Source organism: Manacus candei, unplaced genomic scaffold (assembly GCF_025592945.1).
Source record: "Manacus candei isolate 608988 ecotype Guabito, Panama unplaced genomic scaffold, ASM2559294v1 h1tg000008l, whole genome shotgun sequence".
NCBI classification, from domain to species: domain Eukaryota; kingdom Metazoa; phylum Chordata; class Aves; order Passeriformes; family Pipridae; genus Manacus; species Manacus candei.
Genome location: NW_026138056.1, coordinates 31,739,856 through 31,761,149, shown reverse-complemented (window position 1 = coordinate 31,761,149; position 21,294 = coordinate 31,739,856). Strand labels below are relative to the sequence as shown.

At 36.0% G+C, this 21,294-nt stretch overlaps 1 protein-coding gene across 1 annotated transcript in view; it reads left to right on the top strand.

Moving 5' to 3' along the window:
- The window catches only part of CNGB3 (cyclic nucleotide gated channel subunit beta 3), a 60,202-nt gene that overhangs the window by 36,216 nt on the left and 2,692 nt on the right, over positions 1 to 21,294 (top strand). The window contains exons 10-17 of the mRNA XM_051776018.1: positions 2,348 to 2,470; positions 9,846 to 9,987; positions 11,404 to 11,563; positions 11,924 to 12,021; positions 13,066 to 13,149; positions 13,601 to 13,719; positions 18,140 to 18,286; positions 20,693 to 20,873. Of these exons, the coding sequence (XP_051631978.1) occupies positions 2,348 to 2,470; positions 9,846 to 9,987; positions 11,404 to 11,563; positions 11,924 to 12,021; positions 13,066 to 13,149; positions 13,601 to 13,719; positions 18,140 to 18,286; positions 20,693 to 20,873 (1,054 nt within the window). The remainder of the gene's footprint in view (positions 1 to 2,347; positions 2,471 to 9,845; positions 9,988 to 11,403; positions 11,564 to 11,923; positions 12,022 to 13,065; positions 13,150 to 13,600; positions 13,720 to 18,139; positions 18,287 to 20,692; positions 20,874 to 21,294) is intronic.

Sequence of the window (21,294 nt, the reverse complement as noted above, 5' to 3'; positions counted from 1 at the left end):
TGGAAGACTCTTTTGTGGTTTGTTTGGGTTTCTTTTATTTTCTTTTTTTTTTAATTCTTGATGGTTCAAGAGAGGATTTTTCTGAATTTCCACAGATGTCAGTGTCTGAATCATTGCCTCTCTATCTTCTCCATTTTCTAATTTCATTAAAAAGAATGGGTTTTCTTCTGCTTATGGTTTTTAACTTTTTCTAATGTTGATAAGTTTTAGAGGTAATTGTTTTTAAATTAATTAAGTATTTTCCATATTATGTCTTTTGCATTTTGGAGTAATACCTCAATGACTTTTCTATATCTCCTATAATGTTTGCAGTGAGTATTAGGAGATAAAGTTTTTATATACAGATAATTCTGGATAAAGTAACTAGTTTGTATATTACAATAATGTTGTGTCTACATGGATTTCAAAGAAATGGGAACAAATTTGCAAGCTCATTTTCACTAAAATAAACAGCTTTACAAGGAACAGAATTTCCCACTATATAAAGGTACGGAATGGGAAATGATTGTTCAGAGAAGTTGAGAAAGGGATGTGAGCAAGATCTCACTGGTCCTGTGAAATATATACAGCAGATGGAAAGACAGAGACAGCTACTCTGCAAAGCTCTTTGCCTTATTAGACATTTCTTTAGCATGATATTGGTTGAGTTTCCACAACTGTGTGTTGCTTCTGGTGTCTTTGCTTTGCCTGGTCCCAGGCCCACTTAGATTTTCAGTATTAAATCACTTGCAGAATGTAAATTCCAGAATCTAAATATTACAAAGTGAATCTATTTTCTACCTCATACTTCAGAAAGCACCAACTCCTGGTTTGCTCGTCGGCAAATGGAGAACAGGGGTAGTTATACAGAAGAAGAACATAAGCGGGAGCTAAAAAGCCTAAAAAAGTCAGGCTTTTTGTGCAAACTACTGCATTTTATTTTAATGTAGCAATGTTGCTTTGGTCTGAGATCCTGGTATAGTCATAATTTGAGCAATAAATCACCAATTAACTAAATAATATCAAACTAAACTTCTACACGGCAAGTGTACGTATGTGGGTGGATTCTCTTCTCAAACTAACTAGTTTGAGTTTGTAGGAATAGAGCTGGCAAAGGTTACTTACATTTTATCTACCCATTGTGATAGATTCAATATGTGTCTAGAGAAATATAAAATATATTGTAGCAAAGGCTTCCAGAATCTTCACTCAGATCTCAGAAGTCCACTTGAATGGATTCAGATTTGTACACAAGACCTTGTATGGTCGATATTGCAATATTACTAGATCACAGCAGCTATCTGCTGTTCTCCATAGCTTGCAATCCTGAACAGAGCTGTCCTGGAAGCACATCAACTTTTAAACAGAGAAGTGGCATTCATTTGTCAGCATCACAAAGAAGAAGAGGACACTTAGGTAGATTGCTTAATGGCACGGAGAGGTCAAGGAGGGCATGCAACAGCACCTGAAGAACCAGTAAAGGAGTGCATAATACAGAAACAACCACACTAATGGATGATATTATCTCCCATTAACTTGGTTTATAGACCAAACATATTTAGATCTTATTAAATTTTCATAAAACCTCAGTTATTCTGCGCTCCAAATTGTGTTGAATTCTAGCTGTAGCAGATAAACTAATTACATACCAGCTTCTCTATGTTTAGGCAAGTCCTGTACTTTCCCTGCTTATTTATCCCCTGCTTGTATGAATATTTGAATGGAGACTTAAATCCAGGAGATCTTTCTTTTGATCCCCATTCACTGAACAGAGGATATACAATGAGATCATTATTGTATAAAAGAGAAAGCTGCTTGGTAGTTAAGTAGTTCATCATTGGTATTCTTCAAAGAACTGGCCATAAGCATAAGAACTGGGATTAGGAGTGATGTAACTCCTGCTGTAAACACTAAATTTGAGAGAATCTACTGCAGGCTTCCTAGCACAGCTCTTTTAAAGCAGTTCATTTCTGACCTCAGACATTTCTCAGCTTTGGTTCTGAAGTTTAGAGCCTATCTTGAAGAGAGTTTGTCAAATGCATTAGTTTGTACCCTCTAGCCTCATTAATGTAGCTTCAAATTTGTGTAAATATTCATAGCCATTTAAAGAAGTTGATTATAAACTCCTCAGGGAACCATAATTTAACAGTTACCCCATGTCAAATATTCTAGGAAAGACATTTTTTGACTTTGGACAAATGTGAGAGATGGGTAACTGCCAGCAATTTTTTTCATAGAATCAGTACAGATGGGGAACTACCTAGTAGACACGTAATATTAACATCGTTGATGCAAAAAAGGAATGGGTTCTATATTAAAAGGAAGAAAAAATGTAAGTTGTTTTACAGGAATCTGTTGACTTTTATAGGGTCATTCGAACAACTGGATACTTGTTGTTTATCTTACACATTAATGCATGCCTGTATTATTGGGCTTCAGACTACGAAGGACTTGGCAGCACTAGATGGGTGTACGATGGTGAAGGAAACATGTAAGTCCTTTTCTCTTGCAAGAGATTTTTGTTAATTTTGCTCCTTCCTGCCTCCCCCTCCTTTTCCCAAGCCTTTGCTTGCAGGGTATGCCCTTATTTTACAAGTGCTTGAATAGCAAACTTTTAGCACCATGACTGCTGATTAGCAGCTTTCATTACAAACATATTGGGAGGGCAGGTGCAGTGAATAATCAGTTTACCACTTTCAGCTTTTATAGGTTTATGAGTCAGTGTAAAGCACCAACTTAATTAAACATTTAGAAAGTAACAAGGGTCATAAATTAAACTTACTGATTGCATATCACATGGGAACCATTCAAAGGATTATATAGCAATCCCTCAAAGGAAAGAGAGGAATAGTTTAGTGGAGTTTTTTGCTGCCACACAGCATTGTACCACTAAAGTGCAATATTTTAGTCCCTCTACACTGTGGTGATTGGTCTGAAAAAATTCCACCAACTTTCTCTCATCTTTTGGGAAGATCATGCTTAAAAATGTGGCAGAGTGTAACCAGTGGGAAGGACAGAATATTGGCACACCTTTCCACACTTTCCTTATGAGAACACTAGGTTGGGTACCAAATAAGGAACATTTATTAAGATGATTAAGAGGAACTAAGAGAAAATAGCAAAATATATTTTGTGTGTAGTTTTATAAAAACATATCTCATCGGTTCAGTTCTATGAACATTTATTTATTTCAAAAGTCATAATATAAAGACACAGAAGTTCAGTTTGTTCATTAATTACATTCTTTGCAAAACCACATATCTTACTGCTGTCATAAACCTCCTTTTAAAGAACCTTTCACCCTTTCCTTGGACATGTGCTCCTGTCTGCAGTTTTGTCAGACTTCACAAGTTTAATGTGAAGTCACTATCTTGAAGGATAAGAAAAGAGGCTTTGAAAACAAAACAAACTTCATATAAAGCAGCACTGATTTTTTTATAATTAGGATTATATCTCAAAAAAAATTACATGTCTGAAGTTTCCACACACCACTAAAATACACAGCTTCAGTACTGCAGTCAGGCATTTGAAAGCAGGGTCATGGAGCTTAGTGGGACCACTCATGTAAATGGAGTTACAGACAGGTATTTATTTGCAGGATCAAGGCTTCCAGAAATCTGACAAGAAAAATGCAAAACTAATTTCCATTATAGATATTTTTGTTAATGTCATTCTTGGGAATATTTTCCTCATAATTAAAAATAAGGTAAGTAAGACTAAAAAAACTTGAAAATTCTGAAATTAGAGTTTACTTGGTCTTCAAGTTTTTTAATGCTTCTTCAAAAAAGTTTAGGGAACAGGAAAGAAAGTCTTCCTAGTTTTCACAGACAAAAATCTTTGGCATTTCACTCAGAGAAACAATTGGTAGAAATTATTTACTACTTTGATCACAGACAATGCATTTGTACCCAGAGACAATGGCCGGGTTTTTTAATATTTTGTGATATCTCTTCCATGAGGAGACAAAAACATTTCTCAAATGAAGTCACACTGAAATCGCATGGAATTTAGGGCAGATTTATTTTATAAACAATAATAATAAACCGGTAATTCAAGATCTGCATTAAACTGAGATGCTTAAATAAAATACATATTAGGATGTGCGTATATCTTAACACAAGAAAGCTGTTGACCTATTGGAATGAGTCCAGAGGAGAGCTACTAAGTTAACCACAGGAGCACCTGTCCTATGAAGAGAGGTTGGGAAACTTGGGACTGTGCAGCCTAGAGAAGAGAAGGCTCTGAGGAGACCTTACAGCAGCCTTCCAGTATCTAAAAGGGCCTACAAGAAAGCTACAGTGTGACTTTTTTACAAGGGCATGTAGAGATAGGACAAGGGGGATGGCTTTAAACTGAAAGAGGGAAAGTTTAGATTAGATATTAGGGAGAAGTTCCTTACTATAATGGTGGTGAGGTACCGGAACAGGTTGCCCAGAGAGGCCAGATTGGATGGGAGTCTGAGTGAAATCTGTTCTAGTGGGTGGTATTCTTGCCCATGGTAGGGGTGTTGATCCCTTCCAACCCAAATCATTCAATGATCCTATGATTCTATCATATATCCATGTAAACCTCATTAAACCATTAATTTATCTCATCTTGACATTGCTTGGTGAATTTATGACTTTGTTCTTTTGCCAGTATCTAACTCACACTGGATTATATGGTGTCATGTACATGGAACCCCAAAGAACCCAGGCTGAGCTGCATTTAATAAAGTATAGCTTTGTATCCCACTAACAGCAAATGCCTTCTGTATGGAATAGTCATTGCCTTAGAGAATCAGGCATGATATATTATCTAATTGTCAAATATTCAGGGATTTTTGACAGAGAGTCACTGTGTGAACATTAGTTACAATTGGAGATGCAATCTGAACTTAAACCTATCAAATAAGATACTTCCAGGTATCTAGGTATCCATTTTTTTGGAGAGCAGGATTTAAGAACAGTATGGGGAAAATCTGTCATGAAAATTTACCAGTGCTGCAGAATATATTATGGTACAACATAATTTCCTTTCACATAGTATTCAGGGTTGACAATATTTGAAGCAAAATAGTCTCACAAAGAATGGGAACACATTCAGAAAGAAGATTAGGCAAACATAGCTACCTAGCTAATTTTAAAAAATGACAGTAAGTAGTCTGACAAATAAACCAAAATTCTAGTGGTCTCAGATTACACTGACCCAAAGCAAATGATCTGGCACTCATTTAGTGACATTAATGTTTTATGAAGAATCCCTGCTGTGTCCATAAAATATTGCTAGTTATGGCTAAAACCAGTTCTTAAAAATGTCAACACTTCTAGGATACTTTTTTTTTCTTTTCCCGGCTAAAAAGAATAAACAGGCAAAAGATTCCTTTATCAATTTGATTACATATATGTTACTGAGAAGGTATACTAAGTGATTAATTAAATCCATAACTAACAGCTGTATACACACTCAAACCATAAGAAAAATTATCAAAATAGCTCTTTTGTAAATCTCTGCTATCTCTATTCCTTTCCAGTTCTTGTCCAGATTCTAAAGCGTTAGTGTCAATCCAAGAAGACTTGAGTTTTTTTGCAGGGCAGCCTACAGTCAAAGCCTGACGTGCAAAAGGCAGTCTTTACTTTACTTTACTTCCCTGCAACACACCCAAATTAGCCACACAAGGTGTTCCCAGCATTAAAGAAAAGTGCACTCACGAGCTTGATATAATTAGGCAGACAGACCTTGCCCTCCCCTAATGCAGAAGTGCAGCATCACTACTGCGACACCATAGTGTAGAGTCTATGTAAGCACAGCAGCATGATATTGAAAAGGCCTCTTAATTAAGTGGAGAATTTGAACTGTATGTGTTTATTTACAATCTAATTTAACTACTTAAGTAAGAGATCAATGTCCCTAATTCCTGGGGAAAATGGACAAATCCTTTAGAAAAGGATTCAAGGCAGGAATGTAATATCATTTTTCTGATTTGTCAGAAGGAAGTATCTCTCTTTCATCACTGTCCATAGAGAAACTAAAACTAGGGAGGTGAAATTCTCATGCATACCCTCCAGGTCAGCAGTAAATTTAGGCAAAACAAATAATTTCATTTTCCTCATGGTTACTTCTGCTGTTTGCAAGTCATCCACAAGCAATCTGCAAAATTCTTTCAGACACCTATTTGCATCTCAATTATGTTCCTCTTTAGCTTGCTGCCCTCCTGCTCTGGGCACAGACTTAGTGGACATCTGTAAGTCCCAGAAAATGGTCACTGTATGTGTCTAGAACAACTCCACTTCTTTAGTATGCATTGTCCAATGAGCAGTGAGACTGGCAAATCTTAGAATGTGTCTCATGGGTATCGACTGTACATTGCTCTTGCAATAGGTCTGTTGTGTTGCAATCACAGCACTTGCTATACAAAGGCAGTTTTGTGCTTCCAGACAAGCTGTGAATGCACAGCCCAACTCATATATCACACACTCAATGCTTTCAGACCTGCTACCTGCAGCCATACATTTTAGGCAAAAGCTTTCTAGTTTACTCCATTCTGTCTGAGATCATCATACCCATACCTGATGAGCACATCACTCTAGAAAAAGAGGTACCAAGGAGGTCGTTAGATTACCAGTTTATAAAGGCCACTTCTTTACTCTGCTTAAACCCATCTTGATTGTAATGTGAGAGGGTCAAGTGTGATAGCCCTGAAATAATGCTTCCCTGGACTGAAATGAGTATGTAAATACAACCTGAAAAACTGAGAGCCACGTGCACAAAGACTTGATTTACCCACATTAACCAAAACCATGTAAGAAGTTTAGTGTATTTTAAAATGGACTTTTATGAAAAAGATATTTCTATTGGCATAATATTATAAGGTAACTGATTTGCAGTGTTCCTGAATATTTTCATACCTTGGACTTATTTTAGGGAGAAAATATAATAGTTTGATTGCCTGAAGGATAAACATACTCTCTATGATGAGCAGAGGGAAAAATCCCTTTCTTGTCTCATGTTGTTTGCTTCAACAGTAAATTTATAGCAGGGTAGTAAGCTGTATGGTGAACAGTGATGGTTTCCAGACACAAGCTAGTAGGAAGCAGAGCTGCTAATACTGTTGAAATAGGAGTCTGTTTTTCCTGGGTTTCCTTAAACAAAATTTACAATCTCATTTCTCCCTTTATTAGGGAAGAAAGCAAGCTGCTCTGTATTTCAACTGTGTTACTTTCAGATTAAAATAAAACCAAAAATGCATAAATGGAGAAAACCTGTCCCTAAGAGATAGTGAATATCATGTGACTTTGCCAGTAGAAAGTTTCTTTTTAAGTAAAATTAAAGAAGAATATAGTGTATTAACTACATCTTCAGAAAGGAGTAGGAAGATGCCAAAAATCTCTCACGCTTTGTATATACAACAATGCAAAGAAAAATTCCTTTGAGGAGCTGCTTTCATTCTGTGTAGACATTCTGAGAAATAAGATTATATTTTCTATCATGGTGGAGTCAGGAAGCCTAGCATGCAGGGCCGTTGTAGGTGAAGGAGTTAGTTAATTACTTTTGTTTCCTATAGTAACTAGAACAGAAGTAATGTTAATTTCTTTACTTTTATATTACTAAATTATACATGTTTGAAGCACTACAGCATTCTCAGTTATGGCAAACAAATATGATATTAATATGCCTTATATGGTAATTCCTATTAGCCAAACTAGAGGCATCGTTTTATACTCAAATCTGTCATTCTTCCAAAACAGATCTGCATCTTTTTCATACTATTTTTTTATGCTACAGAACTCTAGGATAAAGCTGCAAGTTATGCATACTTAGTTGGAAACATGCATATTTGATTTTTTTTTTTAACCCAGATGAAAATATTATAGTGGTATAAGCCAGAGGTTCATTTTGCATCCCTAACACATAAAAATGATATGACAGCAAATATGCAATGAATTTTTTAATTTAAGGACTCTAAATGAAAATGGCCAGTTCTGGCTGTTAAAATCTAAAACTAGAAAACTGTGGTAAATATGATCATTGTTACTGCATTTCATTAATCTGCAACCAAGAAAAAAATACCTTGGTAACGAAAAGCAGAAATCAATTGCTTGGTAAAGCAAATTTTAGGTGAAAAACTTGGAAAGACTTTCGAGTGATTTAAATAAAAAAACCCTCATTGGAATTGGTTGTGAGATTATTTTCTCATATTTGCACAAAACAAACTCTACATTTGTACTATCACAGGAACCACTTATTAATAGTAGTGGAGTTCATATATTAACAAGAGAGGAGTTTAAAAGTGGAGAGAAATAAATAAAATGTACACCTGAGGTCTGCAAGCAGATCAGGTGGCCTCAGATTCAGGATAAGCATAAGAAGATGCATTCTAGAATTTCTACTTCAAAATGAACATTCCCAAAAGTATTTCTTCTGTGTTTTAGTGTTTGGGAGGTTTCTGTTTGTTTTTTTTAATTATTATTTCAAACTCAATAAAATTCAACAAATAGAAGGAGTCATCACTGCTTCAAAAGCAATAGTCATAGCTGAAATAATAGAAAATCTCACTGTACAATTAAGGAAAATGAACTTCCACTCCTAATCATCAGTGAAGCTGAAGTCTGATAGTACAGAAATGTAGCAAGTTGGCTTCTAATTAATAGGAGGCTTTTAAAAGTATACCTAAACCAAGACTTGTTTGCTCAGAAAAGAAGAAAATGATAGCATACTTCTGACAATGATTTGCATTACTTGTGGTGCCATGTTCTAGAATGAAATTTAAACCAGAATTTTAGAGATGCCAAGGTACTTTTCCAAAACATTCTGTCCACGTCCTTTGTTGCTTTCACAAACTTGTGTTATCATAATAATAGAAATATTCGACTTGAATGCAATAGGCTCTGTCATGAAGGCTGTACAAACAGAACAAAAAATGTTGTCCACACAGCTCACACTTCAGGTATGAAAAGTAACAGACAGCAGATGGATACTGTGAAGGAGTTAATATAAACCATTCATTGAAGCAGAGTCTTAGTGACTGACCACTGCTTACTGCTGTATTTATTTGGATTCTAGGTCAAGAGAATTCTGATAAAAGTCTTAAAGTGTTTTTGTAGCCATTAATGGACAGGTCTCCCCTGGAAGGAGGCAAAGTAGTGGAGAAGGCAGGAAAGCGTTTGTTAAGGTGACAGAAGGAGTAGTGAAGGCCAGCAACTAGGAGACGTTACTACAGGAATCAACCTTTCAGTGCTGAGTGGTTTGGAGAAACTGGATAAACACACAGCTTGTGCAAGCATGTAACTTCTGTTTGACATAACCCAGGAGGTAGAGCCAAAAAAGGCTGCTGTGAAGCAGAGTGGGAGGAAGACCAGCATGGTTAAAGGGGTAGGAATGGACACAAGAAGAACACCGCATTTGTTGTTCCCACAAATTTGTACTGGTGTCATCAAGTGAAAGCCATGAAAGAGACCTTCAGATGTCTGAGCATCTAGTATACTGCTACAGAGAGATTCTGGGAAGTCTCTAACATTTTTACACTGCTTTTAACATCATGACATCTTCCCTGGTAGCATCCTAACACTGTAATGTCCATCTTGGCAATTTTTTACACGAGTCATCTGTAACACTACATAGAGTGTTACTAGAAAACAGTAACACTAGAAAACAGTAAGCAAGTACTGCACTTCCCATATATTCTTGTTTTGCTGTCAGTGAGAACATTCAGCTCAACCTGATTTATGTAGCTATAGCATTTGTAAATTCATAACCCTTTATAAAAATGCTGAAAGTCTTTTGAACTGAAAAGTGTCACTGAAAGGCCCAACTCAGACAGGTATATGTTTAACTTCAACCACATAAGTACCTACAGTCTCTAATAAAAGTACTGTTTGTATCCACAGGTATCTGAGGTGTTACTACTGGGCAGTTCGCAGTTTAATCACCATCGGTGGCCTTGCAGAACCACAAACGCTGTTTGAGATAATTTTTCAACTGCTGAATTATTTCATGGGTGTCTTTGTCTTCTCCAGCTTAATTGGTCAGGTACATTAAAAAAAAAATCGATAACAAGTTACGTTCAAATTACTGCAATGTAGTGATAATATATTCAATTTAACGGAGTTTAGTTCTGGGAAAAAGTTTAGCTTCCATCTTCTATTCTACTGTCATCCCTACTTATCCTTCTGACAAACAGATGTGTTTAATCAGTTACCATTTTTGTAGCTATTTTGCACAAAAGCTGATTTAAAGCCAAGACTCTGCAGGACACAGATGATTCTTGAAACTATTTATAATTCCTTTTTTTTACTTACTCACAGCCAAGGAGACAGTTCCTTGACATTCATGTTATACTGTTAAATCTGATATAAAAATTATAGCTGTTGAATAAGTCACGTTCAGTACTACTACCAATAGAATACTGTTAATGGAAATCCCATGATTTTTGCTGAACTAGAATTCTGGTCTCTTCCACAAATTATAATATATATATGTTAATCTGAAAATCAACTGGTTTCTATTTCTCTTGGTTCTCATTTGGCAGGAGGGTAAAAAAAGGACCATAGCATAGCAAATCAGTTATATTTCCAAATATTTCCAGTTTTAAATCCACAGGTTATAAAATACCTTGCTTACAGAAAAACAAATGCTGTGGTTCCTATGTGAGATTGTGTCTTACCAGTTTCTGTAGAAATCATTCCAGACTTTTTGATTTGTATATGCCTGTTATTGAAAGAATTATCAAAAAAAAAAACCAAAAAAACTGAAATTTTTTATTTTTAATACAGTATTTGAAAATTTCAACCAAACAGTTAAAAATTGCATATGTTTCTTGCTCTTTAGAAGTGTAAGAAGAGGTAACTGTCACGAAAGAGAGTCTTGTCTATAGGATTTTAAATTCATCCAAAACCAAGAATTACCGAAAATAAAAGAAAGCATTCATATAAAATATTTCTTCTGGAAAACAAGTACATAGAATTAAACTTCAGAGTTTTCACATTTATAATTGATTCCTAAATTTTTGTAATTGCCAATGAAAGCCTCATTCCCTAAGAAGATTTTGCAGATTAGTTTTTGCAACCAGTGTAGTCATTTGCAGACTCAAGTTTGCTTCACTTCTGACTTGCATTGCATGCCAAATGCAGAATAGCTTTATTATGGATTTTTAAGAAAAGCATTATCTATAATTTTCATCCATGTCCAGAAATATGAGACAGAAGAATAAGCTAAACCCCAGAAATGATTCCTCTAAAACCATAATTACACTTTCCAACACAATCAGATTAAATCTGTAATGCTTCTGAAAGAGTGGATGAAGCACCTATTCAAAACATGCAGCTGAATGTATTATTATTCAGTGATTTTGAAAACAAGTGTTTCATTATTTTTATATAGTGTTGGTAAGATATTAAAATCAAGACTATTTTTGCTGAAATGTGTAACAACAATTGATGTTTGCAGATGAGAGATGTAATTGGAGCAGCAACAGCAGGACAGAACTACTTTCGTTCCTGTGTGGATAACACTGTCTCCTATATGAACACTTATTCTATTCCAAGATTGGTCCAAAATCGTGTTCGAACTTGGTATGAATACACATGGGACTCTCAGGGAATGCTGGGTAAGGATTTACAATTCCAGTTATTCAGCATGTCCAAGTGAAAGTGTATAGATACAGATATAGGGTAAAATTCACATTTCTCCTTTTCTGAATTGCATGCAGGAAGTGAGAGGAGGTTGCTCAACTTACTTTGGAAAAAAAAGAAACTACAAAGCAATATGACACTTACTACTTCACAAATTCAATTCATTAATATAATGTTCTGGTAATAATTTTAGACAAGATATATTAAACATCTTAGTAAAAACCTATTAGCAGCTTCCTCACATGAACTCATAAATAGCTCCATTAAGTTATTTTTCTGTACAAAGCTCATTTTTATGGACATTCCTCCATTCTTCCTTTTTTTTTTTTTTTCAGATGAATCAGAATTACTGGAGCAGATGCCAACAAGAATGCAATTAGCCATCGCAATTGATGTGAACTTTGCCATTGTCAATAAAGTGGACTTATTCAAAGCAAGTAATTTTACAAGACAATGCAGAAATATGTGGTATTCCTGAGACAGAAACCTTGTTCTGTGCATCTTGCAATACTTAAGGACATGTTCGTAAATACGAAAGGCAAAATAAGTCTAAGAAATGTCTCAATTAATGGCAAATAATGCCAAGTGCCTGCATTTGAATGTGGTTTTTTGTCAAGGCAGTGATTTTTAAAAAAGCAAATAAGATTAAGACACAGTCCTGTTATGACAACATATTAAAGCTGATGGTATGGTCAGACTGTGCGTTAATTAATCTGAAGAGTCAGACATAGAATAATCTAATTTTTAGCACATTTCACCTTGCTGTATGCTGCCCAGCTCTGCCTGAAAGATCTCCCATGCTATGTGTTCTGGCAACATAACTTTCATGTAGTGAATGCTGCATTTTAGTAAGTTTTTGTGCAAAGGAGCTTTCTCTTTATTTATTATAGTAGTTTTCCGGAGCTAATATTTAAATGTGTACTTAAAATTGGCTTTCTGAGACAAAACTAAGAAGACTCTGAATTTTCAGAAGTAGTCTTGACATACAGGAAATTTGCTTGTTAGGATATTTTTAAGAAATCACATGAAATATCTGTATAAATGTTACATGGTTGTATGGTTTTTCCACATTTCCTGAAGACACGGAATTCACAGACTTATACCAACATTTGATGTGATCTGTTGTTTTCCCCTGGATCAGTAAAAAAAAAAATCCCATAAGATTCCCGTAACAGACCCATAAAGCTCTGATCATAACACTAACTGAGCTTCCACAGCAAATCTGGATGTATGGAAGCTCACTTTTGTAAAAAATGAAAAGATGTTCCAGCCATAGAGAACTTTATAAGTATTTGAAATAACAACTCTCAGTCTTTTCTCAGCTCTAATAGCTGATCTTTATGATGATTTGAGTTTGCATTCCACTTATTAATCCCTTGGTCATTCCTGTATTGTTGGGCTTTGAAGCCAGTGTAAGCACTAATAGTCACCTTTGATACTGAATTAATGGAGCAATCAACTCTAACTATTTTAACAGGGCTGTGATACCCAGATGATATATGACATGCTGCTAAGGTTGAAATCCATTGTGTATTTACCTGGTGACTTTGTCTGCAAAAAGGTGAGCATTTTTGTCTTGTTGAAATAAGATTACATAAGAAAAAGAGTTCATATATTGGTCAACAATGTCCTTTAAATAAAATGAATCCTAACTGAATTAAGACAGCATAAAAGTAATTAAGGTATTCTGTGTAATAACAAATATGCTCTCAAATTTTACACACATAGTAGGGAAAAAAACCCTGTTGGAACCACCTCCTGCTTGGATGCATGTTGCATCTCATCCTACTCTACCAAGGAGATGCTGCATGCAGGCTTGGAGGACCAAGTGAAGAGACAGGAAGTGCAAGTCCATACATTTTCAGTCCTGGCTACATTGTTGCAGCCTTTTGACTTTTAAGATGAAATTGCTGCTTTGCCTCATAATATTGGTAAACCTGGAAACTGTCATATTATTCTAACAACAAAAAACACTGCTAAAACATGGGCTCTTTATGTGTTTGTGTGCCCAGGGAGAGATTGGCAGAGAGATGTACATCATCAAACAGGGTGAAGTTCAAGTCCTTGGAGGTCCTGATGGTACAAAAGTCCTGGTTACACTAAGAGCAGGAGCTGTATTTGGGGAGATCAGGTACGTTCATCACTATTTTTAATACTTTCTTTGGAACTGGTCAAACAATCAATGGTTGTTTAACTTCTCTGTGGTAAGCATGACAGCTACCATAGAGAGGATCACAAGTAAGTAGGATCAACAAAGAGGACACTGAGCAAGGAGATGCAGGTAAGTGAAGGAAAATCTAAGCAAAGTATAAGTAATAAATACGGCAAGATCTGAGACCAATGTTTTGGTCAATGTACACAGGGATATACAGACAGATTTCTTCTTTGGCATTTTAAAGATTTGACACATCTCCCTGTTACACTGTCTGCAATACAGCAGGACCAAATGCATTTTATTGCCTGTATAATGAGCCGAGGTGCCCTTAAACAGCAGAAGGCAAAGATGAAAATTAATTTCCAACAAAATCGATAAAAAAACCTAAAATAGCAAATAAAAATAGTTCGTTTAGAGCTGAAGTAGAGATTAAATTGACGAAAATCAGGCATCCTAATTTGAAAAAATATTTATTTAAGAACATACGACACAAAAAGATGATAGACCGTATTTTTTTTTGTCTGAGTTTATCTGGAGGAGACATTTTTTTTCTGGTGGCTACAAATGGTTTTTATATTCTCCATGTGCTTGCTATGCAAAATCCATTAACTCTTATGTGCTACGTTCCCCAATGAGCCAATCAAGTGCTAGTTTTCAGGCACTGCACTCCCCTGCTGAGGTTGGCCTGAGGAAAACTAATAAAATACATGTGCTGCCACATGTGATAAACTGGATCCTTGGTTTCTTCCAGCTGCTTTCCTGTTACTGTTAATCCTCTTGCTGGTAGGTTTAATCTGCCTTTTGAAAAGCAGTAATCAGCTCTGTGTCAGGTTTACATTTGTCTTCTACTTGTGTCTCTGTTTGTAGTAGGGGAAACATTCTGTTTATCCAGTGATGTGTGTGCAGAACTTGCACAGACTTCAAGTGGAAAACATCTGATATATCCAATAGATAATGAACTTCTTCATTGTGTGGGAAAGTGAAATTATACCAGCTCTTTGAAAAAAGGTTATTTGGAGGTTATTATTTCTCTGTGTAACAATATACTACCCGAGCAAAGCCTCCAAACAAAAGGCTGCATTGTAAATTATGTGGAAAGGTTGAGAATGAAATCACCACTAAGGACTGAATAATGAAAAGACAAAAGGAAAAACTAAAGCAGCCCCAATATTTAACACACACATGGAGTGAGAACTTTATATTTTAAACTGAGAAATTATAATGATTGGTTTCAAAACAAGGAAGGGATTTTCACACTTTTGATCCGATACAGGTGAGTGCTTGTTTCCATGTGAAAACCACACAACAACTTTTAAAGATTCATTTCCCAATATCTGTTACTCTTTACATAATTGTCAGTATGTCCAGGAAAACCCTCAGCAATGCTATAACGCTACACTTCTAGTCTTGTTTTATTCATCACTGACCTACTGCAGCAGTAAACTCATTCAGACACATGTAATTTGCATATAAAATGTCAGGCAGTGGATAAACTTGAGGAGAAAAACTGCAGTAACTGGCAGACATGAAGCACTAAGTGTATTGGTAGAGATATACTCTTCCTTGTGGCAAAACACTAGAAAATAATGAGTTTGTATTGTGCCTTTCTATGTAAGTTTTGTCAAGGTCTTCTGAATACAGAATACCAGAAGAAAATGGAAAAAAATATTTTTTAATGGAAGAAATACTTACTTAGGACATAGAAATTTTCTCCTCACTTCATAGTGTAGTTATAGCCTGATATCAGGCAGATTTCCTTCTGATTGCCAATTCAAGATTTCTTTAGAGAAATACATTAGCTTCTTTCTAAATGGTTTAAGTATATGATTGATAAAACACTTGCTATTTAATCTCACTCTGTTAAAAATGCATGTAAATTATGCTTAAAAAGTCTCCAGTGGTAAAGGAATTGAAGAAAATAAAAACTGTTTATTTCAAAAAACTTCCCTGAATTATATTAGACTGCCGATGGAAGACTAATAATCAAACATGTCCTTTGCCAATTTCATCCTTGAAAATTATTACAGAAAGAGATTAAGTAATAGGAGTTCCAATTAACATCCTGCCCTGCCTGCATAGATATCAGTTTGGGGAAGTAAAATAATTTCAGAATCAGAAGCAAACAGACTGTTGCCTTAATGAGAGCCTGTCAGCACACACAATTCACAAAGAGAGAAATTCAGTTATAACAACACTTCATTAGCCCAGAGAAAGTTACATTTTAAGCCAGATGTCCTCATTCATCCATTTACTGGTATTTTACTAGAGCTATTTCCTATCAGAAAATGGTAATTCTGGAAAAACTAAAACATTTCTCCATCTTATGTAAATTTTTGACAGGAAGATCCCTAAATGTTTGATCTCAGCTTTAGCTTTCAGCTGTTTTGTAATTTTAAACTTTATTTAAAAAATCAAAACTACCAGGAATATTTAGTTCTGTGAAAGATTACATTTTCCATCACTTTGGTCCAGGATTTGCCTCGAAGTGGTAGCTGCTGCTTTTCAATGAGTTTGCCCTTTGGAGCTTGAAGTCCTGCTTGGAAGCAAGATCCAGACCTATTCCTCTTTCCTGACTTACCAGTTCTCTTCACAGGCACGGAGGTGCCAGGTTGAGCCACCACAACCCTGCACGTTCAGCTGATAACACATGCCATTTCCTGATCCATTTGCTAATTTCAATGAGCACCAGCTTCTTACAGAGATCAGCTATAAAAAGCAAATAGATAAGCTGAGTCATCACTTTGATAACTTTATAGCTTGAAAATTAATTTGCTAGCATAAGAATTCAAAAGTTATTAACTCATACTAATATTACAGCATTTCAGACTAAGAACTGAAGTAAAAAACATTAGGTAAATAAAGCAAATTTCACAATTAAAATAGATATTACATTTCCAAGAACCATTGCAAGGCAAATGTATCTATTTTAAAATATTTAGTCATGTAACTATTCATACACTAACCAAAACAGATTCAATGCTGACATACATAACACTGTCCTTAGTCAAAGATGATTCTTTTTGAGCAGAGACTGCTTTACTTGTAAAATTCACCTCACATCATCACCATAATGAAAAAGCTGATCGCTTTAGTCCTCGTCTACCTTGATAAAATAACCTTTCTGTTAGGAAAGCCTAAAAATGATTTTTCAATGACTTGTTGAGAAATGATTCATCACAGCTCAAAAGCTGTTTGCAATTTTCTTTAGTTGCTTTTCGTATTATGCAAAGAGTTTTATTCTATCTGAGGAATTGTACAGAATTGTTTAAAGAGAAGACATTCAACTGTATTTTCAGCTTGAGTTCATATACTGATTGCTGTCTTGGCTTGCAGAAAAACACTCTTTGTGTGCATGTAAAAACAGCCTTGCACACACAGTTGCAGAGGTCTCCTACTGTCCTTTATAAATTAAATATATTATCTGTATGATGCAATATTTAGAAATGTGTTCTAGAAATATATTTAATATTAAAACAAATACTTATATAACTTTGATTAATATTTTAGATAGGTATCAATTCTTGTTTTATGGGGCTCAGACCATTTTTTTATTAATAATTTCAAATTGAGATAATACTAAAGGTTGTCTAAAAATATTAATTCACTGGAAAATCTTCAAGGGAAAAATTTTAGGGTAGATCTTGAATACAGCGATAGAGCAATTTTAGTACTAAGAGCAGAATGCAAATTCTCTTGCTTATCACCACAGCTGAGAGGTGAAGTCTCTTCATTTGTTTAATGCAAGATGAAAAATTTAATTGTTATTTGGACATATTTTTTTTGTTTTAAGTATCCTTCCTATGACCAACTGCTGCTGGCTAAACTGGTCTAATGCCTTACTTTCAAAACAAAACCCCCCTCTTTTTCTGGCAGACACATTTGTAACTGTCAGTCTGAAAGACCTTCCTAATCTGTATCATTCAACTTGCCAACATTCAAACATGAGATATGTTATGTGAGAAAACTGAAAACCAGAGTCTGGCAGAAATTATTTACTCAAGAAAAATAAAATTCTTGGAGAATCATTCACTCACTGTAAATAAAGCTGGCCTACTTCTGATGTAAATAATTTTCAACAATAAAATTGAAGAAATGCCAAGTTCACATGAGGACTAAAACAAGTGCAGGCCTTGCTGTGGGTGTCTCAACACATATGTCTCTGTGTAGCAAAACTTTTTTCAGTCCTTAGCATCTACCTGACTGGCAGTGACAATTTGCCTTCCTGAGACAAGAACATATTTCTAATCCAAATTGTACAGGGCCTTTACAGAACATCAGATTGAACAGCCAGGTACATAAGTGAGCTTTACAATGACTTTAATGGAGAACCACTAGCAAAGAGGTTCCTCACTAGGGCAAGTAACAATGTGACTGATGATGTTTATTTTCATTCCAGCCTACTAGCTGCAGGTGGAGGAAATCGAAGGACTGCCAATGTGGTGGCTCATGGTTTTGCCAACCTTTTCATTTTGGACAAGAAAACACTAAATGAAATCTTGAGGCACTACCCTGACTCAGAAAAGCTTCTCATGAAGAAAGCAAAGTATGTCCTAACAACAGTTTTTAAGTCATATCATTTAGTTTAAGCAGAATGGACAGTTGTGACTTCTAGACAAATTCCTTTTGTGGAAGAGTAAGAGATGTAAACACATTTGTATTTAGAGTCAGATTAGCCTGGTATTTTATAGTGGAAAGCAGGGTCTTGGCAGGAATCCCAAGGGCTGTGTAAGCGTGGTAAGTAGAATGAAATCCTGAATGTAGTTGCCTTCTGCATCATATTTAAGGTAACAAAACAAATAGGAGATAAGGATACATACCAGGACTCCTTACATAGTCAAGAAAGAAACTGCAGAAGAGATGTCAGTTAAGGAGTAGGTTTTCAAAGATGCAATAAAACACAATTAATTCTACAAAGATATGCTTCAATGCACCCACAGCATTGTATGCATTTCCAAAACCTTATGCAGCAGTTAGGAATGGATTTAAAATAAGGCCCGACAAGATGGGAGTACACAGATTAGAAAGCTGTGCATTTTGTTCAAAAGCATAAAATTATGACAAAATTAGTACCTTGCTACCTTGTAAAAAGTCAAAAAACTCAAAACAGTTTGTCGTCATTAGTATACTTCAGCACTCCTGTTGTTCTCAATTGTTGCCTTGAATTGCTATCAAAGGTTGGAAGGTTGGTCCCAGACTTGGAATTTCATCAGAGAAGACTAAACATAGCACAGGAGTGATATTTTGTTTCATGGAAGTGCTAGCAGATGGCTGTATTCAGCATGTTGCAACAGTTCTGGTTGTCAAACAACAGTACCTTGAGAATCACCATGCCCCTGAGGAACAAGGATCCTAGACACGGAACGTGCTTATTGCCCAATTTTCAAAACCAGCATCAAAATGTAGAAAAGCAGAACAAATCCAGTGCTCCATGGTCCCCAGAACTTATCTTTCCTGACTTTTCTCTAGCTTCTATTTAAACAGTAGTACGACCATCATTACTTGTTATTTCTCTCTGCCCCACATTACCTCTTCTGACTTCTTGCCCACCCTGATCATATTTTGCCAATCCATTAAATTCTGCTTCCACCAAATAGTCTTTCTCAACTGCAGAGCTTAATCATCCAGCCTTAGTACCTGCACTCCCATTTGAGCTCACAGCCCTCTCTAGATATCAGACTAAATACAGGATATTCTGTTTAATTTTAAACATATGCAGTACCTGCCCTGTGTTGAAGGTCAAGTATTTTGCCCAGTTGTCTAGGCATCCACTAATTCTGCCAAAACTAGGCACCAAGAGGAAATGTGTACACTGATTTGATAAGGATTGCAGTTATGTTCAGTTTTGGAAAGAAGTTGCCAGTTGCTTTGCCCTGGTAGGTTTACATTAGAGTTTTCTGGGGCCATCTGACAACTTTAAAAGGCTCCTGAGTTTATTTCAAAACTCAGAAGATTTATTCAAACAAGAAATTTGTTCTGTCACCACCTGCCCGATACCCATGTCTTTACATAACAAAGCCATGCAAGTTGCTGAAGTGTACTTTTTTAATTTATGACAATAAAACTGAAAAAAAAAGTAAAAGCTCCACTTCTGAAATTACTCGAGTACCAAAGTAGAAGATGCTGGAGAAAATTATAATATTATAGGATTTGCTGTATGACAGACTGCAGGTATAGTCCTTGTTCATAAAGAGCCTTAAGCCTTGCAAGGATAGAAAAGTTGCCTTGAAAACTGTACAGTAGTCTAATAGACACTGAAAGCAGGGGAACCCTCTGCTTTTCACTGGTTTCATCTATCTCAGATCTGTCATCTAATCTTTACCCTCGACATTCATTCTCACTTCTTGTCATTATGGCTGCAAACCAGTACTGCTACAGAATGGTGTGAAAATCTAGTCTGCCATATGATTGGCAGTAATGTTCATATCTTCAGGGTGTCTTCTTCTACTGAAGAAGACCAAAAATAAGTACCACTGTCTAACCTGACCTATGAGAGATGAGCCATGCTGGAATTTAGTTTGGTAAACTATTACTTCCACAAGTATCAGTTGGACTCCCAATGGAGCATTACATGCTTTCTGAATTTGCATCCCGAAGTCCAGGCAAGAGACTGACACCTCAGGTATGGGGCACCCATCCCCCTCCACACCTCTTTTCTCCATATAGAACTCTCATCTGCTTTGTGACACCTCAATTTGAGCCAGCACCTGTTTATTCTCCAGGATATAGATAAGCAACTCCAAATTTGAACAGTTTCCTCTAACTCTACCAGAGCCTGGGGTAAAACCCTTACCATTTCCAGTTTTGCTCTTATCACTGGACCTGGGAACCAAATAAAGTTTGTCTGTAAAAGCTGCCAGATTTTCATGCATGAATGTGGTACTTCAGCTTAGCAGGAACTTTGCTCGTTTTCACAGCACTGTTTTGTGTCCTCGTTTCCTTCCATCTCCAGGGTGCTGCTGAAACAGAAGGGGAAGCCTCCTCCAGGACCACCAGTACAACAACCACGAGGCTTGGCCAGTCTCTTCGGGCAGAAACAGGAAACTCCAAAATTGTTTAAAGCGATGCTTGGAGCCAGAGGAAAAGATGGCCTTGCTAAGCTGCTGCAGCTGAAGAGACAACAAGACGCTGAGGTAAAGCCACAGAAAACAGAGTAGAATCTTCCAGGTGCTGAAAGATACTGGGAGGGCTTGGGCAGAGTAGGTGAAAATTTAGACTTACTGCAATCAACAGCAAAAACTCCCAGTAGCTGAGATATAACCACTTTCCTAATCTCTGTAAACACTGATTCTAAAATTTGGCTCAAATCTTTGTGAACCTGGACTCTATGCAGAGCAGAGAAAAAAAAGTAAGCAAACAAAAATCCTCAAAGTCTATAAAATAGACTTTACAAAGGCCCTGAGGGCATCTGATCTTCTAATTTTATGTAAACAACAGTAAATACAGAAATGTCTTAACACAGTAATCTGATCCAGCTGACTCGGGCACACGGTGAACTTTCCAATTCAGTGTCAGATCTCTGGTTGTTACAAATCCTGAAGACAAAATGTAAAG